Source organism: Cervus elaphus, chromosome 5 (assembly GCF_910594005.1).
Source record: "Cervus elaphus chromosome 5, mCerEla1.1, whole genome shotgun sequence".
In the NCBI taxonomy this organism is placed as follows: Eukaryota; Metazoa; Chordata; class Mammalia; order Artiodactyla; family Cervidae; genus Cervus; species Cervus elaphus.
Genome location: NC_057819.1, coordinates 66208682 through 66231478, shown reverse-complemented (window position 1 = coordinate 66231478; position 22797 = coordinate 66208682). Strand labels below are relative to the sequence as shown.

Sequence of the window (22797 nt, the reverse complement as noted above, 5' to 3'; positions counted from 1 at the left end):
GAAGCAGATAGCTTTTCTTCTATTTTCACTTTTTTCATATGACCCCTTATTTTTATTATTTTGAGCAATCAGACCTAGAGGACATGAATAGGAAAGCAGTTTTCTGAGATCTGCAGACCAATGAAACACTTCAGATCTATCACAATACTCCAGAAATAAATCAAGGTCTTTAGAAACTTCTGCACTGGAAGATAACTTTGTAATATTTTCCCCTTTGGATCAAGGAGAGACATAAAATTCTGGCAGAATCATGGAAGGATTAGCATGGCAAGCTTTGTGAAGGCCACATCTTATTTACCTGAAAAGGAGTGGAGAATTAATTTTTTTAGCACATGTCAGAGCACACATAGAATGATAATGAGATGAAACTAGAATAATGCATGAAGAGAAGCCATTTTAAGGTGTAAAAACAGCTGTGAGGCTAACTCTGGAAGCTGTCACTTTCTGTTTACTAAAATTTCCATAACCAAGCCATGTTTTCTATGTACCACCCATTTTACTCCAAAATGAGAATGGTTTTATTGTCATTTCCCCTGATTATAAAATGATATATAATTGCAGAATTTATATACAATTTATGAAAAACAACAGTAATAAAAAAAATCTTATATCTTGCAGAGATAATTAATTTGATATTTTTGAAAATCACTTTTCAATGACTCTCAGTGAATGCAGACACCAATCTTATACTACTGAATAATTTATATACACTGTTTTGTTATCTCCTTTTAAAAGTAATACACTGTGTAAATGTTTCATGTCATTGAATATGCATGTATTAGCATTTCTAATATGCCTATTATAACATGATTTATCTTACTCATCTCCTTTTGTGCTAATTTAGATATTGAACACTCTATTATAAAAAGGTTGTAGTGAACACACTCAATTATTTCCTTATGATAGATATATTTGGATTATTTTGTCCAAGGACACATCTATTTTAAATGATCACATATATTGTCATACTATCATCCAAAAGGATGATAATCTCTCAATCTAATTTTGAGAAGCCCAATTTTTAAGAATAAGCCCAATTCTTACCTCTTTCTTTGCTGTAGCAGAGGAATAGATACTTTTCCTTCTCTGTAAAGTCTACCTGTTTTCTGAAACTTCCCATATCAATTGTGATTAAGAACCAGAGTTGGTGTTTTTTAAAATTTGCAGTCTGTTGTGATTGATACTTTTTTAAAATACAATAAATATAAATTATTGGGAGAAAAAAGGCATACAAAATGCAAGCCCCAATTTAAAAAAAAATATTGCTATATTACAGAGATATAAGATTATTATGTCATACTACTATAAATTTCTCTAAATGTTTACTCTCAATTTATTGTATTTATTTTGTTGAGGACTGGGTATAAACAATCCCCAGACTGCATCAGTCCCCTTTCATTGCATCAAGAACCTTCTTTTTGACCACTCACCTTTCTCATATGATCAACATTTCCCTCACTACTGGCTTTTCCAATCAGTTTTTTAGTCTCCTATCCTGAAAAGCATAGATGTCTCCCTTCATCCTCTCTTTTCCTTCACAATCAAATTTCTTAAAAATTGTTGTCTACACTCTAGTTTCTATGTTTTTATTTCACTTTAATTTTTTAGCTTGCTGCAATATATATTCCACTGAAGTCACTCCGCTGAAACTACCCTTGTTGAAAACACAAAAGATCTTGTTGTTGCTAAGTGCATTGGATCTTTTTTCAGTTCTTAATTGTACTGCTTTCTGTCTTTGTGCACCATGCCCTGGATGCTTGGCCTCTCTTTTACTTCAAAAGCCACTTACTTTCTCCTGATTCTTCATCTGTCTTTCTAGGCAAACCTTCCCAATGTCCTTTTTATTCTGACTTGTTAGAGTTTCCTGGATCTTTTTGGCATATCTCTTTCTTTTCTCCTAGACACACTCCTACTGGTCATTTCATCCAGTCCCTGCTTCTAGTTACCATTGAACCTTCATATCTCCCTATCTTGACTACATCCTAGATCTGCTGCTGCTGCTAAGTCGCTTCAGTCATGTCCGACTCTGTGCGACCACGTGGATGGCAGCCCATCAGGCTCCCCCGTCCCTGGGATTCTCCAGGCAAGAACACTGGAGTGGGTTGCCAATTTCCTTCTCCAATGCATGAAAGTGAAAAGTGAAAGTGAAGTTGCTCAGTTGTGTCCTACTCCCAGCGACCCCATGGACTGCAACCCACCAGGCTCCTCCGTCCATGGGATTTTCCAGGCAAGAGTGCTGGAGTGGGGTGCCATTGTTTGGTAGAAACTCTCCAATTCTGGTGTGGTCCTGGTCTTTGGTTTGTTGGAGTTTTTTGATTATTGATTCAATTTCATTACTAATAATCAGTGTTTAGGGTTTCTGTTTCTTCCTGATTCAGTCTTGGAAAAGTGTATGTTTCCAGACATTCTTCCATTTCTTCTAGGCTGTCCAATTTGCTGGTGTATAGTTGTCAATAGTATTCTTTTATGATATTATCTCTGTGATATTGGTTGTAATTTCTCCTTTTTTATTTCTAATTTTGTTTATTTAGATTTTCTCGTATTTTCTTGATGAGTTTCTGGCTCATCTTAATCAACTTTGTTTATCTTAAACAACAGCTCTTAATTTCAGCAGGCTTTTTCTATTTTTTAAAATTTGGTCTCTATTTTATTTACTTCTTGATCTTTATTATTCTTGTCCTTTTGTTGACTTTGGGCTTTGTTTGCACTTCTTTTTCTAGTTCCTTTAGATGGAAAGTTAGGTTATTTAAGATATTTCTTGTGTTTTGAGTTAGACCTGAATTACTATAAATTTCCCTCTAAGAACTCCTTTTGCTGTGTCTCATAGATTTTGGAAGTTGTGTTTTGTTTTGTTTTTTCATTCGTCTCAAGCTATGTTTTTATTTCCTCTTTGTTGATCTGTTGGTTTTCTAGTAATACATTGTTTAATTTCCACATGTTTGTTTATTTTCCAGTTTCCTTCCTGTAATTGATTTCTAGTTTCATAGCACTGTAGTCAGAAAAGATGCAAGGTTGATATGCTTTTGATCTTCTTAAATGAATTGAAGATTTTTCGTGGTTTAGCATGGGACCTGTCCTGGAGATCTAGTGTCCATGTGCACTTGAAAAAAGAATGTGTTTTCTTCTGATTTTAATGCAGTGATTTGTAGATATTAATACCTATTAAGTCTTTCTGGTCGAATGTATCATCTAATGTATCCCTTATTGATTTTCTGGCTGTTCATTTATGTAACTGGGTTATGAAAATTCTCTGTATTTATTGTATTTCTGTCAGTTTCTCCCTTTATGTGTGTTAATATTTGCTTTATATATTTAGGTGCTATTGTACTAGGGGCATTTATGTTTACAAATGTTATATCTTCTTGATTTGATTTGTTTATCATTATATGATGCCCTTCTTTGTCTTTGTTATAAACTTTGTTTCAAATTCTATTTTGTGTGATATGAATATTGTTATCTTTGTTTTCTTTTCTTTTCCATTTGTGTGGAGTATCTTTTTCCATCATTTTACTTTCAAGTGTGTGTGTCTTTAGATCTGAAGTGAGTCTCTTATAGGCAGGATTATAGATGGGTTTGTTTTCTAATCCATTCAGCCACCGCATGTCCTGTGATTGGAGCATTTAATCTATTTACATAAAGTAATCATTTATAGACATGTACTCACTGCCATTTTGTTACTGTTTTCTGTTTTTTTTTTTTTTGTAGTTTTTCTATGTTCTTTTCTTGTTTCTCTAGTCTCTTCCCTTGCAGTTTAATGATTTTCCTTAGTCTTATATTTGGATTATTTTCTCTGTTTCTTTGTGTGTCCACTGGAGATTTTTGATTTGTAGTTACCATGAGATCTATATATGTCAATTATATATAGCTGTTTTAAGTTGATAGCTGTTTAAAGTCAACACGTCCTGAAAGCTCTGCCCCTCTCGTTTCACTCCCAGCGCACTGTATGGTTTGGTGTCATATTGTGCGCTTACATTTGTGTCCTTTCAGTGTTTATCATGGTTATATTTGATTTTATAATTTTTACCTTTTAACATTTATGCCTGCTTATATAAGTGGTTGATTCACTGTGTTTACTATATACTTATAATTATTAGTATGTTTTTTCTTCATATCATTTTAAAAAATTTCTTGTTATAAGGTTTTCTTTTTCACTTAAAGAAAAACACTTTAATGTTTCTTGTAAGGCCAGTTTAATGGTAACAACCTCTTTTAGTTTTTGCTTGTCTGGAAAACTCTTTCTCTCTCCTTCAAGTCTGAATGATAACCTTGCTGGATAGAGTGTCCTTGGTTGCAGGTTCTTTCAGCACTTTAAATATGTCATGCTACTCCCTCTGTCTTGCAAGATTTCTGATAAGATATCAGCTAATATTTTTAGTGGTTTCCTTTTAAGTGCCTCTTTCTCTTCCTGCCTTTAAAATTCTCTCATTCACTCTTTAAATTTTTTTCATTTTAATTATGATATGACTTAGTGTGAGCCTCTTTGAGTTCATCCTGTTTAGGCCACTCTGTGCTTCTTGGACCTGGATATCTGTTTCCTTTTCAGGTTAGTGATATTTTCAGCTATAATTTCATCAAATAATGCTTTATGCCCCTTTTTGTCTCTCTTCCTCTGCAACTCCTATAATGCTAATGTTAGTATGCTTGGTATTTTCCTAGCAGTCCCTTGTTGAATTCTCCAGGAAAGAACAGTGGAGCGGGTTGCCATTTCCTTCTCCAGCGGATCTTCCTGACTCAGGTATCAAACCCAGGTCTACCACACTGCAGGGCAGGTTCTTTACTATCTGAGCCACCAGGGAAGCCCAGAAGTCCCTTAAATAATCCTTATGAACTTTTTTCTTTTCACTGTTCTGATAATGTGATTTCCACTGTTCTGTCTTCCAGGTCATTTATGTGTTTTTCTGTATCACCTAATTTGCAGTTAATTCCTTCTAGTGTATTTCTCCGTTCAGTTATTGTATTCTTCATCTCTAATCGGTTCTTTTTTATATTTTCTAGTTCTTTTTGAAGTTCTCACTGTATTTTTCTATCCTTTTCCTTGTGAAAAGGATGTTCACAAGTTTGATTAACATTTTTATGACTTTTGCTTTGAACCCTTTATCAGATGAATTACTGTCTCATTAGGCTTCCCCTCACCAAGAGTTTTATATTGCTCTTTGCTTTGCCACATGTTCTGCTGTCTTTTCATTTTGTTTGATGAAATTAAGGAAAACATACACATCTTGGTCCTGAAGCCATGTCATTGTATTGGATCATCCCTATGCGGTCTACCTGTGCCCAGTGGATTAGGTAGGAGAGCTGGATCGAAAGTGATCATGGGCCATGTCTCTCCTTGGGATGTGCTAGCAGTCACTGCCATGTTGAGGTGTGGGGCCAGGTTTGGAGAGGCTGCAGCCACAATCCTGAGTGAGGTTATCATCTCCTTGGTGCTATAGAGGTTTCTGTCTTGGCCAGGGGTAGGGATGGGACCCAAGAGGTTAGAATAGGAGCCTGGAGCAAGCCCTGGCTTTTCCCAAGGTACACTGGTGATTCTGCATTGTCACAGAGTGGGGAGGGAGCGGGAGGGCTGAGGTCAGAGCCTGTCTCGGATGGGGCGAGGTGTGCTGGAGCAGGAGGGCTGAGGTCAGAGCCCGTCTCGGATGGGGCGAGGTGTGCTAAAGTAGTCATAGAGGGCAGAGGTCAGAGCCTGTCTCAGACGGGGCAAGGTGTATGGAGCAGTCACGGTGGGCTGGTCAGAGCCTGTCTCAGATGGGGCGAGGTGTATGGAGCGGTCATGGTGGGCTGGCCGGAGCCCATCTCAGATGGGGTGAGGTGTATGGAGCGGTCACAGTGGGCTGGTCAGAGCCCATCTCGGATGGGGCAAGGTGTATGGAGCGGTCACGGTGGGCTGGTCAAAGCCCATCTCGGACGGGGCGAGGTGTGCTGGAGTAGTCATGGAGGGCAGAGGCCAGAGCCTGTCTCAGACGGGGTGAGGTGTATGGAGCAGTCACAGTGGGCTGGTCAGAGCCTGTCTCAGATGGGGCGAGGTGTATGGAGCGGTCACGATGGGCTGGTCAGAGACTGTCTCAGATGGGGCGAGGTGTATGGAGCGGTCACGGTGGGCTGGCCGGAGCCTGTCTCAGATGGGACGAGGTGTGCTGGAGCGGGAGGGCTGAGGGCAGAGCCCGTCTTGGACGGGGCGAGGTGTGCTGGAGTAGTCATGGAGGGCAGAGGTCAGAGCCTGTCTCAGACTGGGCGAGGTGTATGGAGTAGTCACGGAGGGCTGGTCAGAGCCTGTCTCAGATGGGGCGAGGTGTATGGAGCGGTCACAGTGGGCTGGTCAGAGCCCGTCTCGGACGGGGCGAGGTATATGGGGCCGTCAAGGTGGGCTGGTTGTCACTGTGCCAGGACTGGGAGCAAAGAAGTGTGTCAACACTCCTCAAACACAGAGTCTCAGTTTCCCCAGGCCTCCATTAAGCCCCACTGGTTTTCAAACTACCGAAAAGGGCTCATATTCCCATGCTTATCTCCAGACTGGCATGCCCGATATGGGACTCAAATCCCTAACTCCTCAGGAGAGATCCCTGAGCCTGTGTAATCTTATTCTGTGTTAGCCACCAAGGGTATGGGTCCTGACAGGACTTCTTCTTCTTCTTCCCTAATACCAGAGTCCTTGTGGTTCTTCCTTTACAATCTTAGTTTTAGAAGAGCAAGTCTGCTAGACTTCAGGTCAATTTAAGAGAGAATTTCTTTTCATATCAATGTGATTTTGTCTTTCTAAGAGGAGGTAAGCTCAGGGTCTTCCCACTCCACTATCTTGATCCCACCTTCTAGTATTTTTTTATTTTCTACTTGTTTTTCTTTCTGCAATGAGCAAGTAAAATCAGGATCAGTGCCTTTGACTAAAAATAAGTAGCATTTTTGTCCACACTTTATGTCCTGTGGTGAACTGTGGGCTTTGCTCTGTACCACCCTTACTATCTATGGCTCCCTATCAAAGGATATATTTTTAAAAGGAAAATAATTGATTTCATACAAATATAAAACTGACAACTTCCAAAGGTTTTTATTCAACTCATTAGTTAATAAACAAGCCAAAAAGATGTTAAAATTGTTCAAGGAGAAATCCAACAAACACCACATACACACAGAGAGAGAAAATAAGGGATTCTGAAATGCAGAAGAGTTCTATCCACAGGACAGTAATCATTGCCATTCCACTGGACACAATTAATTTGGATTTCCGTGAACATGAACCATTTTCATTATGTATTTAGTTTTCAACAATTTACAGAGATAAAATACCTGAAAGACAATGAAGATAAAATACCTAGAAGACAATTCTGATGTCAAAACCAGACTAGTCCACACACTGATCTTTATTTTTACCATAGAACATCCACTTATTATTTCCTTCCATTTCAAATTGTTTCAGCATTTTTTCCTGATAGCCTCAAGGACCCAATCTTCATGTCCAATAGCATCTCGTTATCATTGTGTCAAAAACTGAACATCACTCCCTTTTCATTCATCTTGTCGTAATCTGGCTTTTTCTAGAATTTCTTCAAGTGATCAGCCTTTTTTGCTCAATATGCCGTTAAAAAATCTTGTTCTGAAAATCCTTGTTCACGTTTTTTTACATTGTAGACAGATTGTTGTTATAGTAGTAACATTTCTTAAACTCCTTCTGATATATATCCCCAAATTAATTAATGGCTTTTATTATCTATTTATTTACTACTTAGGAACTTGAAAGTGAAAGTTGCTCAGTTGTGAGGGGTCTCTGCGAACCCATGGACTGTAGCCTGCCAGGCTCCTCTGTTCTGGAGAGGTCAGAGTACTGGAATGGGTAGCTGTTCCCTTCTCCAGGGGATCTTCCCAACTCAGGGCTCAAACCCAGGTCTCCCGCATTGCAGGCAGATTCTTTACTGTCTGACCTACCAGAGAAGCCCAAAGAATACTGGAGTGGGTAGCCTATCCCTTCTCCAGCGGAACTTCCCAACCCAGGAATTGAACTAGGGTCTCCTGCATTGCAGGCAGATTCTTTACCAGCTGAGAATAGGCCCTAAAGTTTAGTTCATAGCAAAAGTCCTCTCCAAAAAAAATGATGTATCCCCCCAGGCATTCAAGTCAGTTCTTGTTTCAACATGAAACACCAATTTTGGGAATGCCTCTTTACCTGGCAGCCTATAAACTTTCACACCCTGGTCTGGTACACCTTGATCAGGTTGGGAGGGGTGAGAAGTGAACCTTTCTTTTATAATTTGTAAGAAGGGTAATTATAAAGTGATCTTGGAAAAGACAAACCCTTGTGATCCTATAGGTTTTCTCAGGCAGAACCATTTTTGAAATAAAGATATGTAAACTAAACTTCTGGATATTGCCCTAAAACTTAACTGTTTCCAGATACTCCTTACTTAGATAGTTTTATATCACCCCAGGGTCCTCAGACCTCATTTTAAACACAACTGGTCTACACACCCTTCAGTCTTTCTCCTAAGCCAGACCATGAGTCTTACCTTCCTTACCGCTTTTTTTCCTCCTCTGTCTCTTTGGAATGCACCCGCTTCTTCTAGGTGCATATCTTTCCAGAACCTCCTTGTTGCTCTCACAGACACTGATAGTCTCCTATCTTCCACTAGTCTAAAAGCTCTGACACTGCTGCCCAGGATTCTTCCTAAAATTCACGGTGTCTTCCTGTCTAAAATCTTGCAGGGGCTCCTGGTAGATTTTAAGATAAAGCCCAGCATCTTGGCAGTGTATACAGGGCAATTCTTGATTGGATATCCTACTTGTCTTCCAGATTTATGTTCTTGCCACTGTCTGTCCTCTTTCTCCCTACATTCTACCCTCAAATACCCAGGGGATCCTCTATTCTAGTCATACTAAAATGTTTGCAACCATTGATTTGTCATATTCCTGGGACTTCACCCAGGTTTGACCCTCTTTATTCTCCCTCCCCTAAGACTTGTAGCCTGGCTTCCTTCCCTTCAGGAGTTAGTTTGGTGTCACTGTTTCTAATAAGCATTTTCTGACATCCTAATGCAGGACCCTGTGCTCATCTTCTGTGCCTCCCAGTGTCCTGCACATGTGAGTTTCACACCGTACTTTAATGTCCACATACAAATGTGCCTTTCCTTCTGGACTGTAAACTCATCGAAGTCAGAATCACATCTTCCTCTCTTCATATTCCCAGTGTCCCAACACATATTTGGTACATGACAGGTGTTGTTAAAATGTTTACTGGAGGAATGAATGGCTTTATTAATCACAAATGCCAGAGAAATGTAACTTGTCTCATCACCTGTGTTTGGTACAAATTAACATGTCTCATGAAGGCCTTCAAATGCAGTCCCTGCTCCTCAGCCCCCGGTGCTGCCTGACGCTGCTGTTTTTTCAGCACTGCTCTACTTCCTCCATGTGCCTCTGCAGGGTTCAGTAAGTCCTTATTCTGTTGGGAATGGTCCCCGCTAGTCCAAGAATGTGACTGGTAGGTCACTGAACTTCATTTTTCCAACTGATCTTCAGGTTGACTTTAACATGCCTTTGGAAGCTTTTTATCGCTGAGTTAATAGTGTTTTTTTTAAGTAATTAATTTATTTTAAGTGGAGGCTAATTACAATATTGTAGTGGTTTTTGCCATACATTGACATGAATAAGCCATGGGTGTACATGTGTCCCCCATCCTGAACCCCCCTCCTACTTCCCTCCCCATCCCATCCCTTAGGGTCATCCCAGTGCACCAGCCCTGAGCACCCTGTCTCATGCATGGAACCTGGACTGGCGATCCATTTCACATATGGTAATATACATGTTTCACTGCTATTCTCTCAGATCATCCCACCCTTGCCTTCTCCCACAGAGTCCAACAGTCTGCTCTTTACATCTATGTCTCTTCTGCTGTCTCACATAAAGGGCTTCCCTTGTGGCTCAGCTGGTAAAGAATCCACCTGCAATGCGGGAGACCTGGGTTTGATCTCTGGGTTGGAAAGATTCCCTGGAGAAGGGAACAGCTACCCACTCCAGCATTCTGGCCTGGAGAATTCCATGGACTGTATAGTCCATAGGTTCACAAAGAGTCGGACACGACTGAGCAACTTTAACTTTTACTTTTAAATTTTATTCTACTTCGTACCATGTATAATAGCAAAAGGGATGTATTTTAAAGAATAAAACATAATCCTTGCTTATGTTATGGAAGAGATAGACAAGTGTTCTACCATCTCTGAAAGAAGTGTTATGGTTCATGCACAAAGGGCCATGGAATGTAGAAAATGACCTTATTCCAGTAATATATCCAGCATTCAATCTATAGTGAGTAAGGGGGAAATTAAAAATATGTTGTTATAAATCAATCTGCTAATTTCTGATTGCCATCTACAAGTGGACATTGAATCTTGTTGCTTATCTCTGCCTACTATGTTTTATTTCAAGTAAAATATGCATTTTAATCCTTCAAAAAGGAAAAGCATGTTACTATAAAAAGTTGAAGTTGAAAAGAAAATCACACTGCTGCAAATCAGTCAAAGCAAGTGTTTGAATTACTGATTGAATTAAGATAGATGTTGGATTTTATTTTTTGCTTATCCCCTGAGTATTATTATCAGGAAGCTTTGTGAGGGTAGGGACTTGATCATGTACTTACAAAAATGATGGTGTACTGTAATAATCAGGACATAAATATGTGTTGGATAAATATATATATTCATAGTAAAGAGCTGCTACTTTTTCAATTCAAATATATTTTGAACTTGCTTTCTTTATTAGATGGAAATATTGATGAGTACTTTGCTATTAATGAAGTGTCCGGAGAACTCTCAACCGCTCGTACTTTGGACCGGGAGGAAGTCAGCAACTTCACCCTCGTCATCCTGTGCACCGATCTGGGGAGCCCGCCGCAAAGCTCCACGGCGCAGATGCAGGTCAGAGTTCTGGACGACAATGACCACAGCCCTTCCTTCCCCAGGCTCCGGTACCAGGCTTCTGTGAGAGAGGACGCTCAGGTGGGAACCACGGTTCTCGTGCTCTCCTCTGCAGACAAGGACGAGGGCCTGAACGGGCAAACCAAGTATTCTCTGGTGCATGAGGCTTCCGGGGCGTTCACCATCGATCCCGTGGCAGGCACGCTGAGAACCAGCCGCACCCTTGACCGGGAAGCCAGGTCTGAGCACGTGTTTAAGGCTGTGGCCAGAGACTGTGGTGTCCACGGCTCACGAAGCACCACGGTGCTTATCAAAGTACATGTCACTGATGTCAATGACAACGATCCAGTTTGGGAACAGAACCCCCTTGATATTTTTCTTTCCTCTCAGTCACCTACAAACCAGACAGCTGCCATCCTCACAGCCAGTGACCCAGACTCGGGGCCCAATGGTACTGTCATGTTCAGCTTTGCAGAGCCCCAGTCAATGTTTTCTATTAATGAATACACAGGAGCAATTCAACTTCAGCAAATTCCATCTTCAGAATATTTTCCTATCTGGCTGCAGTTAAAAGCTGTGGATCAGGGGGTCCCAGCCAGGACAACCACTGGTCTCTTGGTCATTCACATGGAGGAAGAAGATGTAAGGATTTCCTTCAGCCACCATCTGTATAAAGGGATCGTGCCTGAAAATTGTGAGGCAGGTGAGTGTCAAGTGTCCCAGTTTGGGCAAAATGCTTAAAACTAAGGATTATAGAGCTAGTGCTATCACAAATTCAGTTATGAATTTCTGAGTCCAGCCAATTCTTGGTATTAGAATTTTCATTCAGAATATGTCGTTAGAAAAATATGCTCAAATACAGTAACATATTCACACCCCTTTCAAGACAGCAAAAACTAATAAAAACACTGAAATCATTCAGGACTCTTGAAGTTTAAGTTTAAAATCTCAAAAAACCCACTTTTATTTAAATGTTTATGAATCCTGAACAACTACATTTCCTAAATGACTTTCCTGGAAATACAATGAAAAGTGAAATATGTTGTGGTTCAGTGACTGCCACTGTGTGTCCTTGGGAAGCTGGCTGTCTCGGCCTCCGTTTCCCAACCTGCAAATTAGGAATGAGTTTGGTACCTACCTCATTAGGGTGTTCTGAGGACCGAATGAGCTGAATATAAAGCCCTTAAAACAGTATCTGACTCAGAATCAGTGTGTAATTTTAAGGAAGTGCTGTTTTTCTTATTATTACTTCATTTTGATACAGTCAGCATTACTTTCAAACAGTGCAGTGATATCTGATCTTCAAAGAATTTGGCAAGGTTATGCTACTCAGAACAGGCTTCTGTGAATGGTGACTGTTTTTCCCCATAATGCTCAATTATTTTTCAGTTATTTCCCTACTCAAATTTATGCCATAATGGGAAGCATAATTAGTTCCAATGATCTTTCTACCCTAAAGCAAAAAAAACCATTTGCAGATAGTTGTGAATGGAAAGAAATCCCATCTAGGTGATTTTATCTAACTGGAGAGTTGAAATATAAACCTTCTGAATCTTTGAGCCAGCCAGAGGGCAAAGCACGCAGATGCCAGGCTTGGGGGAGCAGGAGTTTGCTTCCGATAAGTCCGATGTGTGCTGTTTGATTTCTCCAGTTGTTCTTTGTTTTTGCTTTATCATTCTGGATTCAATTTCACTTTATTCATACCGAAAACAACCACCATTTAAAAGGCAACTTGAATTTTTCTGAAATTGATTTATTTACTTCATAGTGAAAATATTTGTTACACATTATTACACATTTGTTACACATTATATTCTCTATAAAAAGAGAATATTCAACTTAATATTGAGTGTCAAGTTAGGATTCTTTTCAGTTACGTATTGTTAACCCCAGTTTGATCTTTTGAATTATGGCTATCTCATGGGCTGCTTATTCAGAAGGCCTTTTATGATTCTAAACATTATTAGGGGTAAATTGAAGTTACCTTCATTAAATGAAATAATAGCATCTTCCAAAATGACTAGAAATTTCCACCTACATTCTTAGGTGTAATAAGAATTCCACAGAAGAGTTAAATGTTAAATAATATGAGATACTCCATAGAGCTGTGTTTCCTTTCCTTGTGAGAGCTATACATCTTAACTCCAGAGAAGAGCCTGATAGAAAGGAAAGGTAAATTTTTTAAAATAATAATAATTAATATATTTGTACTAAATAATACAGCACAAAATATAGTAATCCATCTTGAAATGAATTTGATAAAATTCTAGAATTTTTAAGTCCAGCTTGTATCTGCAGTGAATTTATAAACATTTTTTTCCTTAACACATGACCTTTCGGTCTCTACTTGAATATTTGAGTGATTGAGAGTCTAGGACAATGGTTCTTGAACTTGGGTATGAAACAAGCACTCTCTGATGATTGCAGACGGTTCTGCTTCAGTAGTTCTGGGGTTCAGGAGCTGTCATTTTTAACGCTCTGTAGGTGATTTGATTACATGACAAAGTTGGAAAACTCTTTCCAAGTTTGGTAAGTAATTCCTGTGTTAAACCCAGATCTGCCTCATTTATGCATGTCCATAAATTCTAGTCCTGCCATCTGGAGTATTCCACTGATCTACACAATTACCTGTTCCTTGTATGTTTTATTTGCTCCTTCAACAAAAATTCTATTGAATATTATGTGCCAGGTACTTTTCTATTGGGATATGTAGTGAACCAAAAGACAAAGATGCTTGTTCTTGAGAGGCTTACATTCCAGCAGGGGTAAAGAGACAATATCAGTGAATGTAATAAATAGCTAAAACGTAGTGTATATTCAGTTCAGTCACTCAGTCGTGTCTGACTCTTTGCAACCCCATGAATCGTAGCACGCCAGGCCTCCCTGTCCATCACAAACTCCTGGAGTTTACTCAAACTCATGCCCATCGAGTCAGTGATGCCATCCAACCATCTCATCCTCTGTCGTCCCCTTCTTCTCCTGCCCCCAATCCCTCCCAGCATCAGGGTCTTTTCCAATGAGTCAGCTCTTCACATCAGGTGGCCAAAGTATTGAAGTTTCAGCTTCAGCATCAGTCCTTCCAATGAATACCCAGGACTGATCTCCTTTAGGATGGACTGGTTGGGTCTCCTTGCAGTCCAAGGGATTCTCAAGAGTCTTCTCCAACACCACAGTTCAAAATCATCAATTCTTCAGCACTCAGCTTTCTCCACAGTCCAGCTCTCACATCCATACATGAGTGTATGTTAGCTGACGTTAAAACCTGTGGTATGAAGAGACAGAGCAGGAGTCCTGGGGGCGGGCACAAAGGCAATTTTAGAAGGCAAGTTAGGACTGGCATTACTGAGCAAGTGAAATTTTGGGCAAAGACATAGAGAGAGGAGGTAGCCATTCATATATGTAGGAGGAGAGCATGTCCAAAGAAAAAGAGGAGAGATCCCGTGGGAGCTCTCCTGGTTTGTTCAGTGAACAGTAAAGTGGACTGTGTGACTAAAGCAGAGTAAGCAAGGTGAAGAATGGTAAAAGATGAAGTCAGAAGAAGACAAAAAGAAGATCACTGGGAGGTCTTTGACTTTTACTGAAAATAGTTTTCCTTTCTCTAGTTCATTCAGTTATTCTTCACATAATGAGATTTCCAACCACTGCTAGTGAATATTCTCACCCAATACAAGTTCTGCAGAGTAGTAGGCATCAAGTAAATTATCCCTCAAAAGAATTGGTATAGACTAAGTCAACTGTCATTATTACACTTGTTCACATTAGTAAGTGAAACTCCTAAAAATTAAGTAATGTGTCTGTCCATTTCCTATTAAGATATCATTTCTCAAGTCACCCAGAACCAATTTCTTTGTAGGATTAACCCCCCAAAAAAGCCCATATCTAAGGCATCCCAAGAAAAGCCCAATATGAAATTAAGTTATGGATTAGGAAGTTTAATAATGTTTATGGTTGAATTAAGAAATGATTTAATAATAACACTAATGAAAACTGCCATGGATAGAAGGAAAACTGTTATACCTGTTTTCATTTTTTCAACATGCCATTCATTTCTTTGTCCAAGATTCGCTCTGCTGATAGGAGGCAGCCATTACGGGAGGAAACTACCCTTATTTTGGTTGGTTTCTCATCGCTCAATCTTCCATCTACCCCCAACCATAACATTTGGAATTAATCAGTATAGTTAACAGTAACCTGGTCAGAGATTAAAAAAAAAAATTAGGGTGGAAGACTAAATTACTTTCTGACCTCTGAAGCTGGGCCCCCTGCTGCTGATTCAGGCAGAAAAGCTGATGAACACATGGGTGGTGGTGGTGGTGGTGGTGGTTTAGTCACTAAGTCGTGTCTGACTCTTGTGACCCCATGGACTGTAGCCCACCAGACTCCTCTGCCCATGAGATTTCTCAGGCAAGAATATTGGAGTGGGTTGCCATTTCCTTCTCCAGGGCATCTTCCCAACCCATGGATCAAACCCATGTCTCCAGCATTGCAGGCAGACTCTTTACCAACTGAGCCACCAAGGAAACTAGAATACATGGGTGGGAAGACTTTATTCTGCTGTTGCATCATTGTGTTTTCTTTGACCTCTGATCAAAGTCATCCTTCTTAATCTTCTTGCATTTAGAATTATTGAATTAAATTTGACTGCTACCTTTTAAATAGAGCTTAACAGTTTAAAAATTTTGTTTATCAATCTATAACCCTATATGCAAAACAGAAAAAGAGACACAGATGTACAGAACAGACTTTTGGACTCTGTGGGAGAAGGCGAGGGTGGGATGTTTCGAGAGAACAGCATGTATATTATCTAAAGTGAAACAGATCACCAGCCCAGGTGGGATGCATGAGACAAGTGCTCGGGCCTGGTGCACTGGGAAGACCCAGAGGAATCAGGTGGAGAGGGAGGTGGGAAGGGGGTCGGGATGGGGAATACATGTAACTCCATGGCTGATTCATGTCAATGTATGACAAAACCCACTGCAATGTTGTGAAGTAATTAGCCTCCAACTAATAAAAATAAAAGAAAAAAAATTTGTTTATCAATCTAACACATAGACAAGGTTAGAAATATTCTGGCAGTAAGCATATGTTATCCATAAATATCCAGGTTGGCATGCATTACAAAACATCTAAAACAATAGGTTGAGATCTTGTTCTGAAGAGTAGCTATGACGTGTGAAGGCCATGGAGCTTATAGGGGGAGTAGCCTAAAAGCTGTATGACAGGAAAAAGAACAAGAAAGGAAAGCATGATGGTTAAGAAGGCTGTTGAATCTGATTAAATGCAACTAACCTACACTCGTGTCAGCAGGATTTCCTAGGCCCCAGTGGACAACACTGATGAGGTGCATAAAACATTGATTAACATTTCATCTGGCCAAAGCTTTGCCTGAAGCGTGAATTCTGCCAGATAATATCAAGGGCACCAAAAGGTGATTTTTAAAAGTTTGATTCCAATGGGTTCATTCATTTCATTTCTGTCACTCAGTTGTGTCTGACCCTTTGAGGCTTCATGGACTGCAGCACGCCAGGCTTCCCTGTCCATCACCAACTCCTGGAGCTTGCTCAAACTCATGTCCATTGAGTCAGTGATGCCATCCAACCATCTCATCCTCTGTCATCCACTTCTCCTCCTGCCTTCAATCTTTCCCAGCATCAAGGTCTTTTCCAATGAGTCAGTTCCTCACATCAGGTGGCCAAAGTATTGGAGTTTCAGCTTCAACATCAGTCCTTCCAAAGAATATTCAGAACTGATTTCCTTTAGGGTGGACAAGTTTGATCTCCTTGCAGTCCAAGGGACTCTCAAGAGCCTTTTCCAACACCACAGTTCAAAAGCATAAATTCTTCAGTGCTCAGCTTTCTTTATAGTCTAACTCTCACATCTATACATGACTACTGGAAAAACCATAGCTTTGACTAGATGGACCTTTGTTGGCAAAGTAATGTCTCTGCTTTTTAATATGCTGTCTACGCTGGTCGTAGCTTTTCTTCCAAGGAGCAAGTGTCTTTTCGTTTCATGGCTGCAATAATAATCTGAAGTGATTTTGGAGCCCAAGAAAATAAAGTCTCTCACTATTTCCATTGTTTCCTCATCTATTTGCCTTGAAATCATAAGACTTCAAGTGATAGATGCCATGATCTTCGTTTATTGAATATTGAATTTTAAGCCAACTTTTTCACTCTCTTCTTTCACTTTCTTCAAGAGGCCCTTTAGTTCGTCTTCACTTTCTGCCGTAAGGGTGGTATCATCTACGTATTTGAGGTTATTGATATTTCTCCCAGCAATCTTGATTCCAGCTTGTGCTTCATCCAGCCTGGCATTTCCCATGATGTACTCTGCATATAAGTTAAATAAGCAGGGTGACAGTATACAGCCTTGACGTACTGCTTTCCCAATTTGGAACCAGTCCATTGTTCCATGCCCTGTTCTAACTGTTGCTTCTTGACCTGCATACAGATTTCTCAGGAAGCAGGTAAGGTGGTCTGGTATTCCCATCTCTTTAAGAATTTCCCACAGTTTTTTGTGATCCACACAAAGACTTTGTCATAGTCACCAAGGCAGAAATACATGTTTTTATGGAACTCTCTTCCTTTTTTGATGATCCAATGAATGTTGGCAATTTGATCTGTGTTTCCCTTGCCTTTTCTAAATCCAACTTGAACCTCTGGAAGTTCAGGATTCACATACTGTTGAAGCGTGGCTTGGAGAATTTTGAGCATTACTTTGCTAGCGTGTGTGATGAGTGCAGTTGTGCAGTAGTTTGAACATTCTTAAGAATGGAATGAAAACTGACCTTTTCTAGTCTTGTGGCCACTGTTGAGTTTTCTAAATTTGCTGGCATATTGAGTGCAGCACTTTCCCAGCATCATCTTTTAGGATGTGAGATAGCTCAACTGGAATTCCATCACCCCCACTAGCTGTATTTGTAGTGATGCTTCCTAAGGCCCACTTGACTTCACATTCCAGGATGTCTGGCTCTAGGTGAGTGATAACACCACATGGTTATCTAGGTCATGAAGATCTTTTTTGTATAGTTCTTCTGTGTATCCTCATTGCCTTCTTCCAATGGTTTTAAAACATTGTAAATCCATTGATTAGTGTTTAAACGGCCTTGACATAAATTATTTCATAGCATTTTGTAACTTCCAGCTTTGCTTCCCTCTCCAATATGCCTGCAATTTTGATCTTTATTTTCAGATGAAATATATTGGAAGCTGCCTATTGGAAGTTTACATTTTCTGTGGTTTAAATGGCCTGTCAGTAGGAACACTTGACATCTGAGTTAATTATTTTTTGTACTATCCTAAGTTTTAATCATTTTAAACTGTTTTTAACATTTAGATTCTTTTTAAGAAAATAAAAATTAAAACAACTCTATTTTATATTTATTTAACATTTCTTTCTTGGAAAGCCCACAAAGTTTGAATTTCAATTAATATTGTATCTTTCTATTGACAGCATTAAACTTAACACTTGAGTTGTTTAAAAAAGAATATAGTTTAATTATATATATAAATAATTTTTATAGCTTATAGCATTTTAGACGCAGCCCTTTGGTAGATAAAATCTTTTTATGTCATGAAATATTCACTTTTTCATAGAAACAGTCATCACAGAAGGTGCCAGTTGCCTGTAAGAGAAAGGTTAGACGTACTGCAAGGTGGCAAGAAAAGCTGAAGCTCAAGTGATTCCCCACCCTTTCTCTTACCACTTGGTCTTCCTTTTCTACCTGCATGAGGAGAAATATAATCATTCTGAATTTTTCTGAAGTGGAAGATAAACCGCTTAGTTGTCCATGACATTCTAATCCATTGAACCATTTTCATGCTCCTTCAGCTTTTATTTCTTCTCTTTCACTTCCAAAGCTTTGGTTATACCAGTAAGGGTTAATCAGCAGCTATTCCCCAATGTGGACTTTCTACAGTTTCATGCATTTTTAAATAATTACTATGAGAGGAAAAATTGAAATTATGAATTGCATTGATACCTTGATTAAAAATGACTAGTCAGACATTGAAAAACTTGAGATAAAATTAACATAATGATGTTTGGGGGCATTCTAAGTATTAAAATACATTTAACATTGTCTACTAAATAAATTAGATCTTGATACTTTGGAGGAAAACCCATCTTCTGGCCCTTTGCAATTGATCCAGAATCCTGGCTCCTACAGTAGATCAGGTTGGGCACATGTATGTGGAGTATGGAAATAGCATAGGAGTTAGTATAGCTGAGGGTATCTCTATTGCTCTCCTGCCCAGGTTGGACAACTTTCCTACTCCTTCCAGAAAGTGGAGATGGAAACAACTGATTCACAGGGAAACCATAAGGATCAAGTGAGGTCATGAGAGTCTACTAGTCGCAGTTTTCATTGTTACTGTTGTCTTCTTTCTGCCCCAAATCCTTAATTGAATTCCATAAAGTTGGCTGAGCATAAATTCTCACCAGAGCAGCTAATAGTTACTTGTTGGTCCTTTATTGGACTGGAACGTGGTGGTCCGGAGTCAACGATGAGAAAGTGAAAGAAGGAAAGAGGCTGATACTCCCCTGGTTACGCAGCTGGCTTTCACACTCCAGGGAATCAGCCAGAAATAGAGAGAGAGAAAGAGAGAAAGACACGGGGACCCAAGCTCTGGTGGAGCAAAGGTGTTTTAATCAACACGGTGTGGGCATATATACTGTCTTACAAGGTAGTTATTCTCAGCAAAGACAAAGATTAAAATTCCAGACTTACAAAACATAAGGCGATCCATATTAAAGAGAGAGAGAGAGTTGTAAACAGTCACTTTTACCGTATGGTTCATAAGAAGGAAGAGGGTACTTATCACCGTATTGAAAAACTAACAAAGGAGACGCCTGGATTCCTCAGCCCCAGGAGAGGCTTGCCTCTCATCTTAATTCCTGAATATTCAGGAATTAATAAGGAACAGAGGATTCCTGACAGATCCAAAACAGCACACAGGAAGCCTCCTGTTAAATGCTTCCTGACAGTTACTTAGCAATTATTTAACAGCAATGAAATATTTGCAGTTTTTAAAACCCTACGAGTCCTCTCTGTTTTACTTGGTCTCCAAACCAGATAATAACTATATTTTACAAGGTGTCAGAGTTCCCATAATTTTGGAAGTGATGTCTCTATGTCATCCACAACTTTGGAACAGGGTCCAATATATAACACTTTATGATAATGAAAAGAAGGAAGCAAACAATCTCTCTCATTTCTATTCACTCTTTAAAGCTGGTCTCCTATTTGGAATGGAATTTATTGGAATGAGTCCCCTCTAAGTTACAATTGGCTAACAGTGTTGAATTCCATCACCTTACTTATGACTCTAAGGTGGCTCTAGAGGAGAGAGGAGGAGAAAGTCCTTTCAAAAGAAGGTGAACTTCTCACAAGGCAGTTTTCATTTTGTGAATTAACCCCAGTCCCACATCTGAGCCTCAGCTATATAGGCTCAAGGCCTAATCTTAGCAAACCAAGGAGTTCTTCCCTTGAGGTTGGGGGTCACTCACCGTTAGAAAGGGGACTGAGATATAAACCAGAGTACAATTCTCCTAGACCCTGTTGGCTCAGATGGCAAAGAATCTGCCTGCAATGCAAGAGACCCAAGTTCGATCCCTGGATCAGAAAGATCCCTGGAGAAGGAAATGGCTACCCACTCCAATATTCTTGCCTGGAGAATTCCATAGACAGAGGAGCCTGGCAAGCTATAGTCCATGAGGTCGCAAAGAGTCAGATACAACAAAGTGACTAATACTTTCATTTTTACAGTTATTTTTACTTATAGAAAAATTATAATTGCCCTGTGGATTACAGTAGTCATTTCAGAATGACCAGCTCTCTCTGGGAAAAAGGACACAGGAAACCAAATTATACTCAGAAGGTTGCTTGTTAATCTTATATAGTTCAAGTAGGATATAATTCACACGTTGAATGTCATCAGCCTGTGTTACCCTTTCTTAAGAAAGAACTCACAGCATTGCCAAGTAGAATTTTATGAGGCTTTCATGACTATCTGGGCTTGCATTGCTCATTGACTTCCTTTTGATCACACATCCCTTCTTTTTGTGTCTTAACACCTCCATCAAGCCTTCTGCCCTAGGAATGATTCTATTCCTTCAGGTGATTTTGTTTAGCTCTCTTCTTAACTATTATATTTTGTTTAGAGATGTAACAGAGTTAATATTTTTAACAGCTACTTTTTAACAAATATTTAAGTACACAGCAAAATTGAGGGGAAAGCACAGAGGTTTCCCATGTATGCTTTGCCCCAATGACTCATTCATTCCCTCCCTCATTATCAGCATCCTTCCCAGAGTGACAGTGGTGGTGGTTAGTCTGGCTCTTGTGACATCATAGACGGTGGCCCTCCAGGCACCTCTGTTCATTGAATCTCCCAGGCAAGAATACTGGAGTGGGCTGCCATTTACTTTTCCACTCCAGAGTGATACATTTGCTAAAATCTGTGAACCTACATTGATTCATCATAATCTCCCAAAGTTTCCAGTTTTCTTTAGGGTTCACCCCTGGTGTTGTACATTCTATGGGTGTAAATGTTGTTCAGTTGCCCAGTCATGTCCTACTCTCTGCAACCCCATGGACTGCAGCCAGGCCTCCCTGTCCCTCTGCATCTCCCAGAGTTTGTCCAAGTTCATGTCCGTTGCATCGGTGATGCCATCCAGCCATCTCATCCTTTGATGCTTTCTTCTCCTTCTGCCCTTAATCTTTCCCAGAATCAGGGACTTTTCCAATAAGTCAGCTGTTCACATCAGATGACCAAGATACTAGAGTTTCAGCTTCAGCATCAGTCCTTCCAATGAATATTCAGGGTTGATTTCCCTTAACATTGACTGTTTTGTCCTTGACTTGCTGTCCAAGAGACTCTCAGGAGTCTTCTCCAGATCCACAGTTCAAAGGCATCAATTCTTCGGTGCTCCACCTTCTTTATAGTCCAGCTGTCACTACCATACGTGACCACTGGGAAGACCATTGCCTTGATTATATGGACTTTTGTCGGCAGAGTAGTATGTGCTTTTTAACACATTTTTGTCTAAATGTGTTAAACCTATGTCTGGGTTTGTCATAGACCTGCTAAGAAACAAATGGCTTCTGATTTCATGGCTGCAGTCCCAGCTGCAGTGATTTTAGAGCCTAAGAAGAGGAAATCTGTCACTACTTCCACCTTTTCCCCCTCTATTTGCCATGAAGTAATGGGGCTGGATGCCATGATCTTAGGTTTGTTTTTTTTTTAATATTTAGTTTTAATCCAGCTCTGGAGGAGGCAATGGCAAACCATCCCAGTATACTTGCCATGAGAACCTCATGAACTGTATAAAAGGACAGATGAGTTTAGATAAATGTACAGTAACATGTATACACCATTATTATATCATACAGAGTAGATTCTCTGCCTAAAAAACCATACTTTTCCTATCCATCCTTTTCCCCATACTCCCTGCCCAAACCCAGGCAACCACTGAGCTTGTTACTGTCTCTATAGTTTTTTGCCTTTTACAATATGTCATATATAGTTGGAATCATATAGTATGTAGCCTTTTCAGATTAGCTTCTTTTACTTAGTGATATGCATATAATGTTCCTCCATGTCTATTGGTTGCTTGAGAGCTCATTTCTTTTCAGCATTGAATTACTATTCAATTCCTATTCCATTGTCTAGATATTGCAGTTTATATACCCATCTACTGAAGGACATCTTGGTTGTTTTGAAGTTTTGGCAGTTATGAATAAATTTCTATAATAACTAGCATACAGCTTTTGTGTAGACAGAAATTTCCAACTCCTTTGGGTGAATTTCAAGGAGTATGATTCCTGGATATTATGGTAAGACTATATTTAGTTTTGTCAGGAAGTGCCAAACTGTCTTCCAAAGCAGTTGTACCA

At 39.7% G+C, this 22797-nt stretch overlaps 1 protein-coding gene across 2 annotated transcripts in view; it reads left to right on the top strand.

The window, feature by feature from the left end:
* The window catches only part of DCHS2 (dachsous cadherin-related 2), a 331336-nt gene that overhangs the window by 220810 nt on the left and 87729 nt on the right, over positions 1–22797 (top strand). For both annotated transcript variants that reach the window (XM_043902663.1, XM_043902662.1), the window contains one exon: positions 10744–11601. In XM_043902663.1, coding sequence (XP_043758598.1) covers positions 10744–11601 — 858 coding nt within the window. The remainder of the gene's footprint in view (positions 1–10743; positions 11602–22797) is intronic.